Here is a 21430-nt window from a genome sequence, read left to right as displayed (position 1 = left end):
GAGCCCGCTGATGGCCAAGGTCAGGGGTTCTCTAAGGCAAGGTTATGACTGTCTGTGTCAGAGGTTATAAGGTCTGATGGTGGAAGGGGCCAGGGTTTTGAGATCTGGGAACAACAGAGCAAGCTCGGGTGCACAGAAAGCTTGGTGACATCCATCTCTCTGGTTGAACTTGGGGGACGGGTGAGAGCAGGTGCTGGACTCCAGCATCTTCTGAACTCTCACCTGGTTGGGGCATCGTCCACTCTTTGCACTCAAACAGGCTGCTGGGCGCCGACAGCTCACCAACGCCGGCCCAGTTTGCTGCCCGGGCACGGAACTCATAGAAGTGGCCTTCGCGAAGGTTACTGACCTTGGAGAGTAGAGACAGATGGTGAAAGCCAAGGCTGGGGCAGAAAGGGAAAGGGGTGCGGCAGCGGCGGGGGGAGGTCAGAGCAGGAAGTCTATGGGGCCTTAAACAAGATGAGTCAAGTGAGTCCACACTTGAGGATTCGCTAGATGATTAAGTTGAGGGAACCTGAGGCCTTTGTGGCTTCAGGGCCTCTACTAGCGACCGCTGGTCTCTACCCGCTGGCCCACACTGCAGGCTTACCTTGCAGACCCGGGTGGGGATGGGCTGCTGGTTGACTGGGTGCCAGTCCAGCTCCTCTGAGTCATGCTGGTCCAGGAAGTAGCCCAGGATCTTGCCGCCTCCACGACGCTTGGGGGGCTTCCACCCAATGACCATATCATTTTTCCCACAGCTCAGGAGCGCGAAGTCATATGGGGCAGATGGTGTGGCTGCGGGGAGGAGGGAAGTGAGGGCCACTGCTTCCTTAGGGGCGGCCAGATTGGGAGTCCAGACTGCCCCATGGCCTCAGGCCATTGTCATTTCCTCCCAAAAGTAAAGGAGGGGTAGTGCTCAGGGTTGGCTTTAGTTCCCCTCAGAGGACTTATGCCCCCTCGGTCTCTGGGTTTGGACCCTCTGAGATGTGGTCTATAAGCCCCGCTCTCTGCCCGGCTCAGGGCTGCCCCAAGAGATGTGCAGGCTGGACCTGCCCTTTGGACTTACCCAGAGCCTGCTTGACCCTGATGGGCTCCGTGATAGCTGAGCTCTCACCTACCCCCGCCTCGCTGACTGATCGGACACAAAACTCGTACTCCTTCCCGGTCCTCAGCCCGGGAACTGTAAACCTGGAAGAGAAATGTGCAAGCTTTCAGGGAGCGTTCAGCTAGTGTTTGCTGAATAAGAGGCCATGGCGGTCAGGTTCCAATTTTCCACTACTAGCTAAGGGACATTGGCAAGTTGCTTATGCCTCAGTTTCCTCATCTGTATAGTGATAATGAAAATAAGAGTTCTAAACTCAGAGGATTGCAGTCAGAACGAACTGACCTAACCTAGGAAAAGAGCTTAGAACAGTGCCCAGTGCCCAGCAGCACATTGTGAAATGGCGGGCGCCACCAGCCTTATGGCCCCTCCTTGAGGAAGGCTGGGGCAAAACTCACTTGTTGCCCTGGATGGGTTTGTTGTTAACCGTTTGCCACTCAGATGATCCTGCCTCCCGGGAGTAGATGTAATAACCAAGGAGCTCTGGGCTGTCTTTCACGGGGTCCCAGGTCAGGGACACAGAGGTCTGCGTGTCTCGGAATGCTTGAACTTGAGCTGGAGGAGGCAGAGTAGCTAAAAAACAGAAAGGTAGGTGGTGTGAGGATGCGGAGGGGAGGGGAGGGCTGTGGGGAGAGACTGAGAGGAGACCCTACTGCAATCAAGGGTGACAGACATGCCCTGGGGCTTCGGGCATCCCCTCCTGGGCCCAGGGGCATGCCCCAGACTATTATTCTCAAGTCCTCCCCCGTCTTACTTCCAAATGTCTCTGCTTCCTCACTAAAGCTTCCATCCATTAATCCTTAGTCTCTGTCCGCTCCCTCCTCACGGTCTCTCTCTTTGGCTTTTTTTGTGTCTTCTCATTTTTGTACAATAATTTTACTTTTACAATACAAGTAAATGCTTTTTATTTTTTCCTCCCTTCCCTCCCCCTCTCCCCTCTTTTTCTCTCCTTTCCTTTTCTGAACTATACAGGAACATTGCCCTAACACTTCCTTATGGTCCAGAGATTGCTCACATCTGATCACAAACTGCTCACTGGCCAGACTCCGAACCGTGTCTACATGTTACCTGGGCCAGAATTAAAGAAAAACACCACTTGCCCACCAATCCATTCACACTTGCTATGAATATATATATGTGTATATATATGTACACATACACACACATACACACACACACACACACACACACACACACACATTCTAAATTAGTGAAACAGATCAAATCTAGGACTTTGCTATCTTCCCCAAATGGGCCCTGTGGCACTTGAGTCTTTTCTTGGAAAGGATGTGCTGCAGCTGGGTTCCTTAAAGGGCTAGTCAGCCATGACAGCTGCAGGGAACTTCTGATCTCACCAAAACACAAAGAACCCCAGAATCCAGAGGCCTCAGAGGAGGGAAGGGCTCTGGGAGGCTGGGACCAGGATGGAGAAGCAGTTGGGAGACTCAGACAGGGGCGGGAGGTGGAAGCAGTAACCAGGCTTTCAGAACAATAGGTTCGGTGGGTGAGGACACGGGGCTTGAAGCTAGGGAATGACTTGCCCAGGCGCACACCATGCTGCTGATGGCAAGTGTCCTGCCTGGGCTTGGAGCAGGACAGCTTTAGAGCCGAGGGACCACGTGCACACACTCAGCTCCTGCGCTGCACCAGCTGGGTTCTGCAGCCTGTGAACTGTTGCCTCTGGAAAAATCTTCCATATTCTCACGAGCTCCCCACCCAGAGGAATGTGATTCCTGATGTTCTGCAATCAGGGCTGAGAGCAGGCTGCTTTTCAGCTTCATGATAGGTAGAAGGGGTCAGGGATGGGGAATTGAGCAGGGCTTTGTCTCCGCAGTGATGGAGTCCCGGTCTGGATGCTGATGGCCCTGCCTGGCCTGGTCTGGCCCCCACCCCCACCCCCCTCGCATCACACAGGTACCTGGCTTCCCCCTCAAGGCGATGGGCTCGCTGGGCTCTGATGCATCGCTCATGCCGTACTGGTTTATTGATCGCACTCTGAAGACATAGGACTTCCCTTTCTCCAGATCCAAAAGGGCGAATCTTGGGGATTTCACAGGGGTTTCTGAGATGATGGCCTCCCAGGTGCCACTACCTATGACCGACTGTGACAAAGGAAAGAAACTCGCATGAATTAAGCAGCTGTTTGGGACTGGGCTCTGTGCCCATACACGCTCCCGTTAACTTCTAACCCCCGGCCCAGGCTGCCATTGAACACTGAGCTCTGGGTCCCCTGTCTCCTCCACATCTCTGCCTGTGTCTCACATTCAACACGTCTAGAACTTGACTCTGGATCTTGCCCCCAAACCCACCCATATTTGGTTGGGTAGGACCATCCTTCTAATTGCTCAGGACAAAATCCTTGAACCCATCCCAGGCTCCTGCCCTCTGACCCTCACATCCCATATGTGCTCCGTCAAAAAATTCAGTTGCCCCACCTTCAACATTTATCCAGAATCCAGCCTTGGCGTACCACCCTAGTGACCCCTGCTACAGCCTTGATCCAAGCTATCAACATCATCATCATCATCATCATCATCATCATCACCATCTCTCAGCTGAGCTATGTCACTCTTTTCTCCAAATGACAATCAGAAGGACCCTTTCAGAACACAAGTCAGATCACATCCCCACCTGCCCAGCTGACATCTCCGTCAGGGCGAAAGCTTCTTCATGGCCTGACTCCTGCTACCCTTCTGGCCACATGCACTTCGTCCTTCACCCTGTGCCTCCCTGATCTTCCTGATGGCACCAGGACCAACTCCTGCCTCTGGGTCTTTGCACTTCCTGGTCTCTTTGCCTTGGATGTTTTTCCCCCAGAAATCTCTACGAGGCTCCTCATTTAGCTTTAGGTTTTTATTCAAAACTCCCCACCTCAGAGAGTACTCCCCAGCTCCCCATCTAAAAGGTCAGCCAACCTTCCCCCAAATACTTCAACCCCATGCTCTGCTTTTTGATTTTCTCCTTAACACCTACCACTGGTTGACGTGCTAAGTATTTTCCTGATTTATCTTCTTTACCATTGGCCCCACACTCCTTACTCGATTCTCAGCTCCATGAGCCAGGGGTTTGTCTGTTTCATTCACTGCCAGATCCCTAGGGCCCAGAATTGCACTGGTACGTAGGGGGTGTGCAGTCTATGTATGTGGGACCACAGGTGAGACAATGAATGAATTCTCACAATAACCCTGCAAGCTATGTGTTAATGTCCCCACCAGTGAGAAATCTTGGGTTCAGGGAGTGTTGGTCACTTGGCTGAAAGTCATGCATCTAATAACTGGTGTGTCTGGTATTTAAGCTCAGGTGTGGGCACCTCCAAAGCTGCTCACTCTTCACAGCATAAGGGACCCCAAAGGTGGAAGATCCTGCATCTCTGAGCAGATAGAGGGTGAAGAGCTGAATGGGGAGGTAGGCAAGTAAGGTGCCCAGAGGCCACTTCCGCTGAGTCTGGGTATGACGGTTAAGACACGGAAGCACTGGGGGAACTCACTGACCCTGCCCTCTCTGTGCTTTCCCTTCCCAAGGCCCACCCACCTATCAGTAGTCCAGAACCCAGCTAGGCCGAAAAAATCACAATAAAAACCAGCAGACATTGCTGAGCCCCTACTGTCTGCCAGGTTCTATTCTAAGTCCTTACGTACTTTCATTAATTTGATCCTCATGTTGGCTCTATAAGGTGTGTACCGTTATTATCTCTCTTTTACGGAAGAAGAAACTGAGGCACAGAGAGACTGAATAACTTGTCCAAGGACACACAGCCAGTAAGTAACAGAGACCAGAGTTGAACTCAGGCAACCTGACTCCAATATTTGAGCCATCACATGATACAGCCTCACAAAACAAAGCCCCAACGATCCACGGCTTTCCTATGTGGGAAAAACAGGACCACCCGTGCGTGTGCAAAGAGAGGCCCATTTGAACCATCAGAGGCAGAGACTCCTCCCTGGAACTTTTACCAACCCTGTGCTGTCCCCATACTACGTGCCAGGTCGTGTGCCGGGTGCAGCAAGTAATGAGAAGGTAACTCTGCTCTCTTCCTTTAGGGGAGGTGGAGTCAGGAAAGTGTCCTCCGGATAGTCGATAGGCTCCGAGCTGCTGGCCCAGCAGTGCGCTGCAGCTTATTTCACCCTCCATGCGATGCTGGAGGAAACTGAGGCTCAGGGAGCTCAGGAAACTGGCTCACACGGCAGGAGGCAGGATTTGAGTTGATCTTAACACCATGCTGGTTTTTACTCTGCCAGCTGCCTCCCCTCCACTGTGAAATCCACTCCGAATGAGCTGCCTGCTCGCAGCCCCAGACACCTGCCCCCACTCTGTCTGGGTGAGAACTGCCTCCGTCATACCCGCCCTGCCCCCGGCCCACCTACCGAGTGAGGGCTGCCGGCCGTGACCCTGGCTCCAGGGTACCCTCCCAATGTAGCCCTGGCCAGAAAGAAGGGCTTGACCAGATGTGTAACCCTGGAAATGGTGGATTGTACTGCTGCTGTTGTTGTCTGTGTCCCTTAATTCTGTGTATTTCCATGAATGGCCTCAGGAGCCGCCGCCAGGGACTGGCCGGGCAGGCTGAGGTCACTTCAAAGGGTCTGCCCCCACGTAGGGCCAACCTCAGCCTTTTCAGGCAGGATTCCCATCCAGGGGGCACTGCCTGAGGTCTCTCGGTGCTTCCCCCAGCCCCTCACACCTCTGGTGTGACAGCACGCCTACTCTTTGGCCCGGGCTGGGTCTGGGGTCCCTGGAGTCTCGTACCTTCTCCAGAGAGTACGTCAGTGGGGCTTTGCCCCGGGGCCTTGGCTCATCCCAGCCCAGAACCACGTAGGCATCACGGATCTCACTGGCGTGGACATTGGTCGGGGGTGACGGGATGGTCACAAAGTCTGGAATCAGAGTTGTCGAGGGGCAGAGATGGGTGGTGGGCCGTCAGAGACCCCTCATTTCATAGAGGAGGAAATGGGCCCAGAGAGGGGCAGGAGCTTGCTCCAGGCCACCCAGCAAGGCCAGGCTGAGCCAGGGCGAGAGGCCAGGTCTCCCGAGGTCCTCCCCGGGACTTTCCCTTATGTGTCACCTCCTTCACAAGGGACACAGCAAGATGGGCCACCATCACCCAAGAACACTGGCCTCCTCCGACCAGACCTCCCCACCCTCCCCTCCCCACACCCCACATGTGGACAGCTTCTGCGTCTCTGCCGGTTTGTGTCCCAGAGTTTCTAGAACCATAAAGGAAGCTGGAATCTTGAGGCCAAGTGTCAGGAGGTTTACACATACCTTCAAAATCATCTGTGCTGACCGTGATCTTGTTTCCCAGGTCAAAGGGGATCTCTAGGGTGGAGAATGGAGCATGTTGGGGGAGGGGAAGGGGGTGCAGGGGGTGCAAGCAGGGGGGTGGGGGCTGGGCAGGAGGGGTCAGGGCAGGACATGCCAACTCTGGGTGCTGATTCCTTGCCCTGTTCCCAGTCCTGTTTGACCTCAAGCAGGTGCTGTCTGAGCCCCTGTATTCTCGGGGTCTAAAGTGGGACACTGCTATTCTAGGCCCCAAGAACAGGGCAAATCTTGTCTTCTTGGGGCAAATGGGGACAGAAGAGAAGTGATGTGTCTGGGGGCAGATACCTAGGGCATGGTGGAGCTGGAAGGCAAACCCAAGTCAGGCTGACCCCTCAATGCTGAAAGGGTGGTGCCCCCCACCACATGCCCCCAAGGCTGATGGCTCCTGAAGCAGGGCTGTGGTCCTCCCTCAGATTAGCATCTCCTGTGGGCAGATTTGTGTTCCTTCCATCAGACTAGCTATACCTTCCCCTTCAGGCCAGGGACTCCTAAGGACAACACTGTGCTTCTTCTAACAGCCAGGGGTTCCTGAGACTGTGTCTTCCCCATCAGACTAGGGGTTCCTGAGACTCTGTCTTCCCCATCAGACTAGGGGTTCCTGAGACTGTGTCTCCTCCATCAGACTAGCGGTTCTTGAGACTGTCTTCCCCATCAGGTTAGGAGTTCCTGAGGCTGTGCTGTGTCCCCCCACCCCGCCCCTTGGACTAGGGCTTGGAATGGGGGCTGGGGCACCTGTGTCCTGCATGAGGCAGTCCCACACGTGCCCCGACTGACCCTCTAGACTGTCCCTTCAGGGCCTCTGTACCCACCTTTCTTTCTCCGGGCTTCATCACGGTCGCCCATGACAACCACGTCTGAAGCCTTGGAGGGGAGGCTGCTTCCCGCCCTGCTCACGGCTCTCACCCGGAACCGATAGCTCTGGCCTTCGATGAGGCCTTGGACGGGGCACCGGCAGGTCCCACCGGGGGCCACGTGGCAGGGCACCCACTGCCCAGACTCGCCCTGGCACCTGTTGGAGAGAGGCCTCGGCTCCAGCCCCTGCCCGTGACTTCAGCTTCTCCACCCAGCCTGCTGGCCCTGCTCATGGCTGCCAGTTACAGTCCTGCTGTCCGTTCAGAAGCCTGGCTCTGACCTCGGGCCCCCAGGAGGCCTCATCACCACCCTTGACCACCGCGCCGATCACGACAGCTAGTGCCTGCATGCGCCTCCTGTGCGTCTGGAGTTGCGCTGCAGCCTCCCAGCCGCCCTGTGTCACCTCCACGCTTCAAATGGGGGGGTCCCTTCTGGGCTCAGACAGTGGGATGTGCCGTGAGTCACATGGCTCGGGAGCGGCAGAGATAGGATTTCGCCCAAGGGCTGTCCACGTTGGCGTGCACTCCAGAGTGACTCTCAGGGTGTGGGCTCTCTGTGCCCTCTGGGTGCCCTGTGCTCTGGCGGTTTCCCAGCACGTGCTGAGGCCGGATGGGGCAGTGGGCACATGGGGGCTACATCCCGACTCTGCCACCAATGAGCACATGCCTTGGGCAGTCACCCCATGTGCCTCAGTTTCCCCATCTGTAGGATGGGCGCTAACCAGCCGGGCACCCCCCTGGATAGGAATTGCGAGGATCAGCGAGGTAAGGCACGTGGCCCAGCACACAGCCTATGAGTCTGGCCACGGGGGGACTGGGTGTTACCTCACGCTGGGGCCTCATAGCAAAGAAGGTGGGATGTCCAGCTCCTCCCCTTCCTCCTGTGTCCCCTCCTTCTGGGTCAGTGCTGTCCTGTCCCTGCCTGTCACTCAGGGGGGAAACCCATATCTGCTTGTGCTCAGTTTCAAGCATTTACTGTTTGCCCTCCCAGGGTCCAGGGGGCTGACTCTGGTGATGCAAGTCCAGATCTGGAGGCACGGTTACCCCCTTCTAGCTGCTAAATCATATAACCCGGGCCACCTCCTGCCCTGTTCTGAGGTTAGGTCTGGGGCCCCCTCTTTCCTGTGGCCCCCACTCTTGTTCTCACAACCAGGCAGAGTACTCCCTGGAGACTCTGCCACTCGGGAGGCTGACTCACCGCTCAATGCTGTAGCTGGTGATGGGGCTGCCCCGGGTGTCGCTGGGCGGGGTCCAGGTCAGGGTGAGGCAGTCTCTGTTCACATTCAGGCAGCGGACATTCAGAGGGGAGCCTGGGGCCCCCGGCTTCTCGGCTGCCGCATCTGAAACCCAGAGCGGAGGGTTGGGGGCGGAAGCTTCTTCTAGTCCATGTCTACCTGCTAAGTGACCCCTCCCACTCCCGCCAGCAACCTCTTTGCACGAACCCTCCAGGGCTCGGCGTTGGTTTTGAGGACCAGGACCTGCATAACGGCCTCCTCCTTTTAAACAACAGCATCTGGGGGGCTGTGGGAGTGCCAAGTACTGGGGCCCATTCTACTCCAGGCCCCAGAAGGATCAGTGTAATAAATCCCTGAATCCTGTAGCATCCCATTCTGTGGATGGGAAAACTGAGCCTCATAGAGGTAAAGTGACGCGCCCAAGGCGGTGAAGTGGCTAAGCCGGGATTTGAAACCAGTTCAAAGACCAAGAGGCAGAACTCACCAGGTGCTAGATTGTTCCAGCCCATGCTCAGCCCTCCCTCCACAGCTCCCACTAAGTCTGAGACCCTGCTGTGCCCCAGGGTCTTAGGATGTAACAGGGATTCTTAGAGACTCCCACTCAACACCCCTATTTATAACGGGGAAACTGAGACCCCAAGAGGGTAGAAAACTCACCCAAGGTCCCACAGCCAATGTGGTGTCTGCACTCTTACACTCTCTACCCTTGGTGGCCCCTCTCACCTCTCACGAACACGTAGGTGCTCTGCTCCTGGGGCCCGAAGGGTGAAGGCACCTGGATAGTGTAGAGCCCCTCATCCTCCTTATAGGCACAGGACACCTTCAGGCATGCCTGGCGGTCTGCGTAGAGGGTCTGTCGGCGACCTGAGGCTCTCAGTAGTCTCCCTGAGGAGGGGAGGGGTCGAGGGTGAGCTCTGGCCTCCCCTGGGGACCCTTAAGATCCCCCTGGTCTGGGGGTTTAGGCAGAGGCGTGGCTGGCGTGGCTGTGGCCTGGGGAGGTGGGAGGAGGTGGCTGCCTCCAGGGCTCTGCCAGTGTGATCCTGAACTCTCCCCTGCAGAAGCGTGGGGAGCAGGCCAGGGCCCAGTGGGATGGGAGTTCAGTGAAGCGGTCAGCGGCTCAGCGAGGCTTTGGAGATGCTGCGAGAAAATGGGAACAGGAGAGACGGGGCCCTTTGTGAGACGGGTGTCTGCGGGGCAGCCGGGTGTTCATTGTGCATGTTGGGGGCTCAGTGGGTGGGGGCTGGGGGCTCACGGAGGGAGCTGGGGTGTCCGTGAGGAGGGCAGAGGACTCGTTGAGGCGGGTAGGGTCAGTGGAGAGAGCGAGGACTCAGTTGTGTGACTGTAGTGAGAGGGACGGGGAGCTTTGGGGCTCAGGGAGGGCGTCCTGCCCTGAGGCCACACTGTGGGGCCATGCTGCTCTCCGTCCCTCCGTCCTGTCAGGACCTCTGTTCTAGAAGATGGACAGGTTTGGGAAGACATCTCCTCCTTATTGCAACTGTTTCTCAGGGCTTCCTGCAGCTTCCCCACTCTTCTGCCCCCTGCCGCCAGCAGGTGCCATCTCCCTAGGGGCGCTTGCAGGGGGGTGGGGCTGATCTTCTTGATCTGTGGCCGTAGGCCACGGTCACGGTCACAGTCCAGCCTCCCTTCTCCTCCCTGGCTGCCAATGGGCATGGCTTTGGCTCCCTCCCTCCTCCTCTTGAGTTCCTGCACATCTGCCCATCCCTGCCCTGGTCCCCAGCATGGGGCCTGGCACCCACAGGTGCCTCCTGGCCCTTGTAGGGTGACCTGATCTGAATCCACCTGGCTCTTCTCCCTCTTCAGCACTCATCACTCAGCTTGTACTTGGGGAGGGGCAGAGCTCAGCTCCTTCCTCCACTGACCCAGGGACCAGTGTTGGGGATGGAGTCAAGGCTCTAGCCCCTCTCTGGCTTCCCCCGCTGCCTCTGAAGGCTGGAGGCCAGCACAAGGGGTCCTCACCATCTCGGTACCACTGGATGTTCTGTTCAGCATCTAACACATCTTCCGAAAATAAGCAGGACAGGGAGAAGGGCTCCTTCTCTCGGGCAAAGACTGGCTTCAGCACCGATGTGAATTCCACGCTGGAGCCAAGCATCAGTCCTGGGGTGGGAACAGAAGCGAGGTCAGCAGCCTTCTGAGGCCACCTGCCTAGCCTGGGACGTCTCACGCCTCTGGGTCAGGATTCACAGTCCCTGAGGTGGTCTTCACGAGGAAAGAGGGGCCGGGTCCTGGGGGTGGAGGTGGGGCAGAGATTTATCTAGGTAGGATCAGATGAACCAAAATAAGAACTATCCAAAGTCATGTCCCTTTGTTTGGCTTTGCCTTTCTCACTCAGTTTTGGCCCCTGGACAGCTTGGCAGCTGGGGTCAGCTGGGGAGCACTTGGGGAGCACCCCCCCATCAGTGTGCAAGCTCATAGGCAATGACATACCTTCATGGGCAATGGATGGCTAATATTCTAAAGGGGGCTTTGGAAGGTATGACCAGGAGCCCAGATACCCCCTCCCTGAAGGCCATCCCGCCCAGAGCCTCCTTACTTTTAAAGATCTCCGAATCGAAGCCAGCTTCCTTCCCCACATAAGCTGAAAGGTCAAAGCAAATGGAGTTTGAGAAGGTTCAGACCTCACACTCCTACTAGATTAGAGGTGTGGGTTTGAGGCCTCTGGGTCTGTTGGTGGGTCCCTCTTTGGCTGCTGGAAGTTCCTTCGCCCCTATTGGCCTCTATTCCTTCCTTGGTAAAATGTGGACAGTGGTTCCTAGCTGATGGTCATGGGGCTCTGAATAAGTGAGTTCACCTGAACCAGGCCCTCAGCTAGAGCCTGACAGAAAGTTGGGGCTTCCTCCTCTGCCCAAAACCACTGCCAGGATCATAGTCTTCATGGAGGCTGAGTCTGGTTGTTAGGGACGGCCAGCAGGGGAAGGACAGTGCTCAGAGAGCCATGTGGGGGGTTAAGGGTGAAATCCAAGGTGATATGACACAGACCACCAGAGGATAGTAACAGCCCTGGTCACATGGGGCATACTGGGTGCCCCATATTAACTCATTTCCTCCTCACAGCATCCTGTCTGTTAATGCTGTTATCATCCTCTCACACAGATGAGGAAACTGAGGCGTAATCACCCAGCAAGCACCGCAGAAGCCTGAAGCCATGATGTGACTGGTCCCTGGTAAGGCCCTTCCTGAGCGAGGCCTGGAGAGGGTCAGGAGGCTGCCCAAAGTCACACAAAGTCAGGGAAAGACTCAGGATTAGAACCCAGAGCTCCTACGTCCCAACGCAGGGCCTTCTATCAGTTGCTATGGAGATGAGAGCAGGGAAAGGGTAATGATGGTGAGCGGGTGCTCCACGTAGGCGTCTGGCTGGAGTCTGGGGGCCGAGGAGCTGGATCCCAGGGATGCTGGCCATGATGGAGGGAGCGGTGGGGGTCTGGGAGAAGTGATGGGAAGGATAGGTGGACAGAGGGAGGCAGGGCCCTGATGCCTGACCTTGGCTTGACTCTAGGCACAGCCTTTAAGGACAGCCTAGACTCCACAGACAGCCAGGCTGGCAGAGGGCACAAGATCTATTTGGGGAACAGGGCAGAGGGGTGGAGAGGGCTGTGAAGGACAGTTTAACAAGGTCTGATGAGAGGCAGGGAGGGGGCTGGACTCCAGCCGGTCCGCTGACCAGGGACTGTGTGTGTGTGTGTGTGTGTGTGTGTGTGTGTGCATGCACACATGCGCACATGCAACCTCTCTCTCAGGGGCCCTGCAGACGAGGCAGCACTCTCCAGGGCCCGGAGGTATGGCTTCCCGGCTACACCCTGCCCTCGTCGTGGGGCGGAGGATAGAGAGCTATCCCTCCCCAAAGCCGAGTGCACGCCAAGCTTTATCTACACCTTTGCATTTAATCAGCCGGAGCACCTGAGCGAAGTAGAAGGTGTCCCCCTTTACACCCCAGGAGGCTCAGAGTAGTAAAGCGAGGTGACCTAGGCTCACACAGTCCGTCGGTTGCAAAGCTAGCGTGTGGACATGGGTCTGGCTGACTCCTGAGTGTCTCCCCTGCTTTATGCTGTCATTTCAGATGCCCCCGCCCCAGGGGGGACCTCCAGGATTGGAATCACACCAGCTGGGAACTGCACAATTGGGAAATATGCACCGGAACCCAGTTGGGGCAGCGAGGTCAAGAGGGGAGTTGGTGGGGCTCAGCCCTTCCCCCTGAGGCCCTCTCAGGAGGGCTGGCAAGGCTGGACCACCCTTCCGGGAGCCCCGAGTTGGATCTGGAGCCAAGCCCACCCTGAGAAGATGAGTGTGCTTTTTGGAGACTGTGCAGTCTAAGGGAGGTGCCTCTCACTCGCTCCAAAAGCCCCAAGGAGGTGAGTGTCTGTGGCTGCCCTGGTCAGCCGATTTCAGGCCAAACGCCCCCGTGCCAAGGGCCCTTGATGCCTGTCCTCATCTGCTCGTCCTGGGTTTACCGTGTGCTGACCCGGCGGCTGGAATGGGAATGCTTACTTCGGACGAGGACTTTGGCGAAGGAGGAGGCCTGGCCATAGGCATTCTTCACCAGCACCGTGTAGGTGGCTGCGTCCTCAATGGTGCATCTGAAAAGGAGAGTAGGACCCCCCTGCTAGGTTGCTGGTCTCCATCAGAAACTCAGGTCCCCATGGATGGGTAGGAAAGGCGGGGATTAACAAGAAGCCCTCACAAGGGAGACATTAGGTTTTAGTTCAGGACCCACCTCTGAAAAGCTATGTGCCTTTGGGCTGGCCACTGCCCTTTGCTAGGTCTCCATGTCCTTCTCTGAAGAACTAGGGACACAACACCAGCCTAACCCACCTCAGGGGAAAGTGCTGTGCAAATACGATTGTTATTACTGACTCTGTAAGATCAGAGAGGTTAAGTGACTTGCCCAGAGTCACACAGCACCCAGACTTCAACCCAGCTCCAAGGTGACAAGCTCTCTTACAAGGCAGAGCCTCCCGCCCTGTCAACACCTCCAAATCAGAATCCTGGAGCGGGAGCAGGGCAGGGACTTGCCCAAGTCACGCCGCCAGTCGGTGCCAGAACTGGGCCAGATGCCCAGGTGTTCTCAATCTCAGGCCTGGGTCTCATCACCAGTCAGGCCAACCCCCGTCTTGTTCCCAGTGGAGCTCGGGCTGGCTCCGTTCCAGAACCATGTGGTGACAAACAGAGTCGCCGGTAGGATGTGGCACATCTGGTCCCCAAAGTGAGCAGAGAGGCTCCTCGGTGTCCCCGCTCTGACCCTGGCTGCTTGGGGCAGGAACCCCTCTTGCTTCAGGAACCGGTCCCACTTGCCCCTCTAGGCAACCCCAGCCCTGCGTGCCTCCCCCGACCGTGCAGCCCACGGCACGTCCCTCTGTGGCACCGAGTGGTCAGACATTTACGTCCAGGTCTCCCCACTTTGCTTCTGCAGAGTAGGCTCAAGGCCCTGTCTATATCCGTGTCTCTGAAGCCCAAGCTGGTCGAGATGGGGGGATTAGCGCACTGGAAACAACCCAGGTGGAGAGAAGGGCCTCCAGCCCGGGCCCTCCCCTGCCCAAGCCGTGCAAGCCCTTGACCCTCGGAGCCTGGATTTCCTCTCCCGTAACATGGACATGACATTGCTTCCTGGCAAGAACGGCCCTGGGCATTATGAGCCACAGACGCGCAGCACCTAGCGCAGGGCTCAGCGCCGGCTCCAGCACGGGCAGCTCACGGAACACTGGCGCCGGCTCTGGGGAGGGCTGTGCTCGTGCGGCTCCCTCCGTGCACGCGGCTTCTCCCTTCACAACCGAGCTTACGACTCACGTCTCCTGAAAGGCCCATCCAACTGCTTCCCTCGAACCACTTCCCCTTGGACTCGTGCGTGTGCGTGCGTGTGCGGGCGAGCATGGACGCGTGTTTTCTCCCCTCCAGCAAGGGGCGCGCCCAGCCTTCCTAGCCCACCATTCAGTCCTTCCCGCTCGCCCCTGACTCCGTATTCCTTACTGTGTGTTCCAGGCATTGGAAACGCACGGGTGTGTGTCAAATCCCAATCCCTGGGTCCCACTCCAGGTTCAGACCTCCTTAATCTGCCTCTCGGGAGGAGGATCTGTCCCACGAATCAGTGTTTTAACAAGCACCCCAGATTCTTCTGCAGATGAGGCCGGTGCAGAAATCCTGCTCTGGCTTCGGGACTGTCGGGGCCCGGGGGTCATGGGTCTCTCCGGGGCTCACAGTCTCACCTCCTAATCTCCAGCGTCAGCAGCCCATAGTTGTTGGTGATTCGGTACTTTCCAGCAGGAAAGAGGCGGGGATCGATTCGCATGTCATTTTTGTACCTGTGGAGACACGGTGTGGCTCTGAGCGGGAAGGATTGGAGCCTCTCAGGCCTGGATTCCGACCTCAGCTTTGTTCTCTTTACTTGCCTATGTGACCCGAGGCAGCCCTCTCACTGCACTGAACCTCAGTTGTCCTCATCTGTGAAATGGGAATATTAAAAGCATTAAACGGGATAAGCTATGTAAAGCTTTTCTCTGGTGCCCTGAGTACCGTAGATGCTCCTGGGAAGCTGGGAAGAGGGAGCCTGTAATTAAAGGTCGCTGCCCCTTCCCCTGCCAGAGGCCCCCCTGGGACTAGGACCCAGATTTTCCCTCCTCTCTGAGGGGGGTGCCAAGGAAGGTGCCCCCATTCCTACCTCCCTCCTTAACCCTTTCAGAATGGCAATTTTTTTTACCTCGGCTCTCATTAGAAATGCTGGAGAGAGCTTGGAAAATCCCCATGCCCAGATTCTGAATACAAGGCTTTGGGAATTTGGGTCAGAAGCTGTTCAATAGCCATTCTCTCTTATGCTAAAGGAAAAGGGTTCATCGCTGGGCCACCCAGTGTGTAACATATTTCCTACCCTCTCTTTCTGCTAGGTGTGGCCATGTGACTAAGTCCTGACAACTACTAGTGTCACGTGGCTGCCATCGATGACCCTTTGCCCCCTTTTATGTCATCTTCCCCTCCATCCTATGGCAGGAACACGGCCCCGGAGGGCGGGCACCTCGCGCCGGGAAGGCCTGGGGCTGCGCTCTCCAGCAGTGAGCGGGAACAGGCCTGAGTCCCCAAGGAATCTGCGAGCAGAGTCGCAGTGGCCGCCCCACCTTGGCACTCGGGTGAAGGAAAAATAAACTTTTTATCTTATTTAAACCATTAAAAAAAATCCCCATGTCCGACTGTGCCTCAGATCACTGTGGGGTCAGAAATTCTGGGGTGGGGCCCAGGCAGCAGTCACCCCCCAATGTGACTCCCAAGGTTGGTGCAGCAAATTGCCCCAGCCACTGCCCTCCACCCAAAGTGGACACTGCCCTTTGTTTTCTGTTGACTCTGGGGTCTTGTGGACTTTTCTGTGGACTCACTGGACGGTGAGGTGGCCTCGCCTGTGTCCACGGACCGTGGCAGGGTTTTGGAAGCCGAAGGAATCAGGGCTGGCAAGTGAAAGTCTGTGAAGGCTGGGAGGCCTGGGTTCCACACACACCTGGCTGTGTGACCTTGGGCAAGTCAGTCTCCCTCTCTGGGTCTCTGTGCCCATGAGGCTTCTGCAAGGACAGTCAGCCCCAGTGGTGGTTGAGGCTGAAGAGGAGGCTGGAGCCGAGAGAGGGCGCCCCGGCCACAGTATGACGCCTTCCTGGGACCCAGCTACCCCTACACCCTGTTTGTGTCCATGACAACCAAACAGCATCACACCCACACCCCATCACACAGCCCCTGGGCTGCACCCTCGCCTGAAAGGGGCCCAACTAAATTTCCTTTGGGGAGAGCAGCACCTAATCTTGGTGCCCAATCTTTTTCCACCTCTCCTAGGCCCGGAGACCAAAATCAGGTTCGCCCACCCCCACTTTTCAGGAACATTCCAGACACCTCGGCCTGGCCAGCTTCCATCTTGCCCGGAAAAAAAAGCAGCAGCTGTAGCTCTGGGCAAGGCCTGGACAGCCAGGGACCTCAGCGTGCATCTTGCCCTCTCCAGCCTCCGGCCTCCTGCCTGAACGGAAGGCCCTCGAAGGCATGGGCTTTGCAGGTGACTGCAAATGGCAGCCAGTCATAAAACAGCATTAAGTGAGACGACAGAGGCCAGGTGCCCAGGCCAGAGCCTGGCCCAGAGAGGCCCTCATAAAAGAGTGAGCTTTTTATTCTTTCTCTAAATGTCCTTTCTTTGCATATTTTGGTATTGGATTTTACTTTTTAAGGCTGCTTGTGTGGCTTGGGAGATGGATTCTGGTATCAGATAGAATCATGGCCAGGGCCCGCATCTGCAGTGTTAACATAGCAAGACTGGGCCTTGCCTAATTTGTCCTGCTGGTGCCCCTGCATTCAGGAAGTGCTCAATAATTGCTGAATGAATGTACTAGCCTGACCAACCCAGTGCCCCAGGATCTTCCTCTTGAGCTGGGGGCTGGGTGTCTTCCAGGGCCTGGATGGAGCCCTGGAGGTCAGTCCCAGGACAGTGAGTGGCCCTGCCCTAAAACCAGCGCCCCCCCACCCCCGACCAGGAGCAGCAGGGGCCACCTGAGTCCCTCCCGTTGGAGGAGGGCCTGGCCTTGCTTCCAGCACTTACCATGCTCAGCTCCCTGTTGTGGTAACATTGCTGGCAGGGGTGGAAATGAGTCCCTTTCCTGAGAAGCTCCCACGGAATGCCTTAGATATGGGCCTAAGTGCCAGGGCAGGGCAGGGCTGCCAGGCAGGACAGCTGAGGTACTGACCCCCCCCCCCCGACTCCCCCTTAGCCCAGGCCAGCTGGCGGGAGCCGTCCTCCTACCTGACCAGCCACTTAACAGGTAGGGATCTGCCTCGGTCCCCACGGAAACCCAGCGCCCAACACGAATTCTAGCCCCTGGCACACTTTTTTTTGAAGGAATGTCATCTTGCCATGACCAGCCCCAATGCCACCACTCTCAATGCCTTTCTTGATTGGCCCAGGCATAAGTGCTTTCTATTTCTCTGACTTCTGAAGCATTATTTGTGCTTCAAGGGAAAATAACAATTGCAGCGGTGACTTTCCTACCCCCTAAGCCGGCAGAAAGACCTACGGCTGTGAGGAGACCTGAGCCTGAATTCTGACTCAGCCTGGCTGTGTGACCTTAGACGAGTCACGCCACCTCTCTGAGCCATGGGTGGCCCCAGGACTCAAATGAGAGGCAAGTGCTGGGTCAGTAAAAATGGGGTCAAGTATAAGATGTTGCTTTTTCCTTTGTGATCTCGGTCACTGGTGCGCTTATACTCTCTCCCACTAGACCGTGGTCTATTTCAACCCTCAAGATCCGGCCTATGCGTTGCCTCCTCTGAGAAGACTTCCTGGATCCTCGGGAGGAGGGGGCATCGGGGAGGCAGCCACTTCATCACCTGGATCTTTACTCATTTATTTCAGGTGACACCTGCGAATGCACTTCTCTCTAAGTTGACGTTTCTCTTCTGGGCTGAAGGCTCTTGGAGGGAAGAGCCTGTGTGGTTTGGGCCTGGGGCAGATTTTGCTCCTGGTAATTCTTTGTCCGAATCCTTTCCTTTCTCCCCCAGCGTGTCTGACCCGTGCTTAAGACCCAGGGGAGGGAGCTCGGTAAACAGTGGCTCAGCTGCCTGAAAGATTCACCTCCGCCTACCTAAGGTTGGGACTGAGAGCCCTGCGCGGCCACGCCTACCTCCCCCTCCCGCTCCACTCCTTCCGAAGACACCTGCCACCTCCCCGCCCCGCCCTCTGCCAGCAAGGCCTCTGGTTCTGCTATGGTCACACTCCCAGGAACGGCATCTTCTGCTTTCGCTTTCCCAGCACCTTTCAGGTCCTGAGGGCTTTCTCACCACGTGCAGACTGGGCAGGAGGTCTTCAACCCATTTTATAGAACAGCAAACTGAAGCAGGACCAGAGAGGGTGAGGTGCGATGGAGGCCACACTGAGTTAGTAGAGAGAGCTGGGTCTGGACACAGGGCTCCCACTCCAGGTCTGAGCTCCTCGCTGGGTGGGGGAGGTGCCCTCCCCGCCTCCCCTCCTGCTGCTCCTCTGCCCCCTGACCTGCCTGCTGCCATCCTTCTCTCACCCCGGACACGCCCGGCTCAGAGCAGCTGCCTTCTCATACCACCAGAATCGTATTTTTACAAGTGCTGGCTCCCTGGTGGCCCAGTCTTCCTGCCCCAGGCTGGCTGGGAGGAGGCTAAGAATAACTCGCCTTGAGCCTCCCAGCAGCTGCTGCTCCCTGGGGGGTGGGCAGAGCTCAGGGTCTGCGGGGCTGAGCTTTTCTAAGGCAGCAAGGACTTCTGGGGCAGGAAGTGTGCTCCTTGGGGGGAGGGTCTGGGCTGTAAAGAACTGACATTCGAGGCTCGGGGCAGGGTGAGGACCCCTTCCCTCCTGCCCCCACAGCTTACCAGGTGACCTGGGGGGGAGGTGAGGCCTTGACGGTACAGGTCAGCAGGACTGTGGCATGCTCCCAGACGGCGTGGGAACGCAGAGGGATCCAGAACCAGGGCCCCCGGCCGGAACACAACTCCCTCAGCTCCCTGGCCTCCCGGACCTTCTCCTCTGTCTGGAGGCGGGAGGGGACCTGTGACTCCTGTGAGCCAGGAGATCACATCTCCCCCGTCTTTGCTGTCACCTTTCCCCCGACACTCAAGCTCTGGAGTCACACCCACATGGGCTGGAGCCCCCCATCACAGGCACAGAGGGCAGGGGCTTCGGAACAGCTAGCCTGCGGTCAAGGCCAGATTCTGCCACTTCCTACTGTGAGACCATAGGCAAGTAAGTCCTCAGTTTCCTCATCTGTAAAGTGGGGATGATAATAACATTCCCCCACATCTCTGTGGGGTTGTAGAGAGGATTAAATGGTTAATATGTGAAAGAACATGGGCACCGAGAAAGCCCACGTACGAGCTATTGCTTCCGTCCCCGGGGGAGGGGGCACGGAGAGTGGCTTCAGATCCCTGGTGTTTGTCAGGAAGAGTGTTTCCTGAGGGTCTCCTGTGTTCTCAGCGCTGGGAAGGTCACTGTACAAGCCTAGTCTTGTTCAGTTCCCACCCCATCCCCAAGAGCTAAGACACCACATACATCTATTTTACAGATGAGAAAACCGAGGCTCAGTAAGGGTAAGTGGCTTGCCCAGGGTCACACAGCTGGAGGGCCGGGACGCCGGGATTCAAACTGGGTCCAAGTCTAGGGCCTGGACTCTTTCCTGAATGTCCAGCTGCCTCTCGAGAAGGGGGTGGTGAGGCGGGCGGCCTGAGATGGGTTGCAGGTCCGGGACCCCTCACCCGCCGTCTCAGCGCCTTCCGGTCGCGTCTCTGGCGCAGTAGCCACTGGGTCCGAAGGAAGGCGATCTCCGTCCTCTCCCAGTCATTGCCGAAGCCCACCCGCTTCTGCCCTCGCTTCTCCAGCTCCACCGCGGAGGTCTGGCGCCTCAGCTGAGCCTCCCTGTGTGGCAGAGGCCGTCGGGGGCCGAGGGCCCGGGGTTGGTGGGGGCACCCCAGCCGGGGCCGCCCGTCTTCCCCCATGCCCGGCACCCCCAGCTGCTCCTTAAGCTTCTTGAGGACAAGAGCAGCTTTTGACCCTTTTGCCCCCAAAATACCTGAATGGGCCCTGCTTACAGTTGGTGCATAATAAGTACTATGGATATAGTTCACAAGGCACTTTCACAAATATTTGTTCCTTTTGTCTTCACGACGAACAGGTGGACAGGCATAGACCCCCTTGTACAGAGCAGGGACCCGAGACCTGGTGACTTGCCTCAGGCTGGCCAGGACCAGGACCCAGGCCTTGTAGCCCAGGACAGCCTCCTGCTGCTCTCAGGTGAAGCCCTGTGGTGAAGTGGGGACCCCCACCCTCTCCACTGGGGGTGGCCCCTCACGACTGCTTGTGGACCCATCCAGAGTGTGGTCTGGGCTCTTGTGCTAGATGTGGGACTTTGGGCAGATTCTTTAAGTCCAGTGAGGGAGCCTCATGGAGGCAGGGGACTGGACAGGATGGCCCATTCTCAGCCCAGTGTTCTCGGAAAAGGCCGCCTGACTTACCAAGATGTCTCTTTGGAGGCTGTCAGAGCCAGGGCTGCTGCGAGGGCGTAGTCTGCGGCGCTGAACTGATACTCTTCCTCGCTGTCGTGGGAAAAGGGAGTTCATGGCTCCTGCAGAATTGCCTGCGGGTCTGGCTGGGGCATCCCTGAGATTAGGGCTGCATCTACCTACCCCAGTCTCAGGACGCTAGCAGGCATGGCTGTGCCTCCCCACAGACTGATCTCCACAAAGCAGGGCTGTGCCTCCCCCCTCAGACTGGAATCTCCACAAAGCAGGGCTGTGCCTCCCCCCTCAGACTGGCTTATCCAGAAAGCAGGACTGTGCCTCCCAACTCAGGCCAGATACTCCAGAACGAAGGATCTCCAGAGGACAGTGTTAATACTCCTTACCTCAGACTGTGCCTCCCCCCTCAGACTGGGGACCCCTAGGGGTAGGGCGGTGGCCGGGGCGGGGTCCCTGATGGTCCCACCTGGTGCGGAAGGTCCGCCTCCGCACTGAGGAGCCCATGTGCAGGCTGTGCTGCCGTTCCTCCTTGTGCTCCTCCTCCTGGCGGTGTTCCAGCCGGTGGACCTCCACGGCCTGGGGGGGCCGGGGCTCCCCCACATTTCCGGGGCTGTGGGGCAGAGTCATGGCTTCGAGAGCAACAACCTGCCAAGCCAAGGTGCGTGGTCACACCACCAGGCATCTGCGCCTCCCTTCCCCATGGGGTCCTCCCAGCAACCCTGGGAGGCTTGTGGGGTGGGGGTTCTCTCTCCAGCGGGCAGAGCGGGGTGTGGAGGCGGGGGCGGGGCAGGGGCCTGGCCAATGGGGCAGAGGCAGCCTTTGCGCCCTGAGCCTCAGCTGGGCGAGTACAGCCCCACGTCGGGAGCAGCCCCTGGCTTTGGGCCTTAGTCTCGCCCGTGACCTGGGCAAAGCCCTCCCTTCTCTGGGCCTCAGCTTCT

At 57.3% G+C, this 21430-nt stretch overlaps 1 protein-coding gene across 1 annotated transcript in view; it reads right to left on the bottom strand.

Annotated features, from left to right (window-relative positions):
• MYOM3 (myomesin 3) overlaps positions 1-21119 on the bottom strand; it is a 41563-nt gene extending 20444 nt beyond the window's left edge. The window contains 18 exon segments of the mRNA XM_039232405.1: positions 223-349; positions 590-777; positions 1049-1170; positions 1483-1657; positions 3003-3186; positions 5828-5955; positions 6344-6397; positions 7210-7409; positions 8450-8591; positions 9210-9371; positions 10464-10604; positions 11041-11085; positions 12993-13081; positions 14705-14800; positions 18855-19012; positions 19734-19893; positions 20490-20570; positions 20959-21119. Coding sequence (XP_039088336.1) covers positions 223-349; positions 590-777; positions 1049-1170; positions 1483-1657; positions 3003-3186; positions 5828-5955; positions 6344-6397; positions 7210-7409; positions 8450-8591; positions 9210-9371; positions 10464-10604; positions 11041-11085; positions 12993-13081; positions 14705-14800; positions 18855-19012; positions 19734-19893; positions 20490-20570; positions 20959-21119 — 2413 coding nt within the window.
• Positions 21120-21430: the final 311 nt, after the last annotated feature.

The sequence above is a fragment of the Hyaena hyaena genome, unplaced genomic scaffold, assembly GCF_003009895.1.
Source record: "Hyaena hyaena isolate Hyena2069 unplaced genomic scaffold, ASM300989v1 scaffold_3, whole genome shotgun sequence".
Taxonomy (NCBI): Eukaryota; Metazoa; Chordata; class Mammalia; order Carnivora; family Hyaenidae; genus Hyaena; species Hyaena hyaena.
Note: the sequence above shows the minus strand (reverse complement) of the source record. Positions and strands in the feature narration are given on the sequence as shown.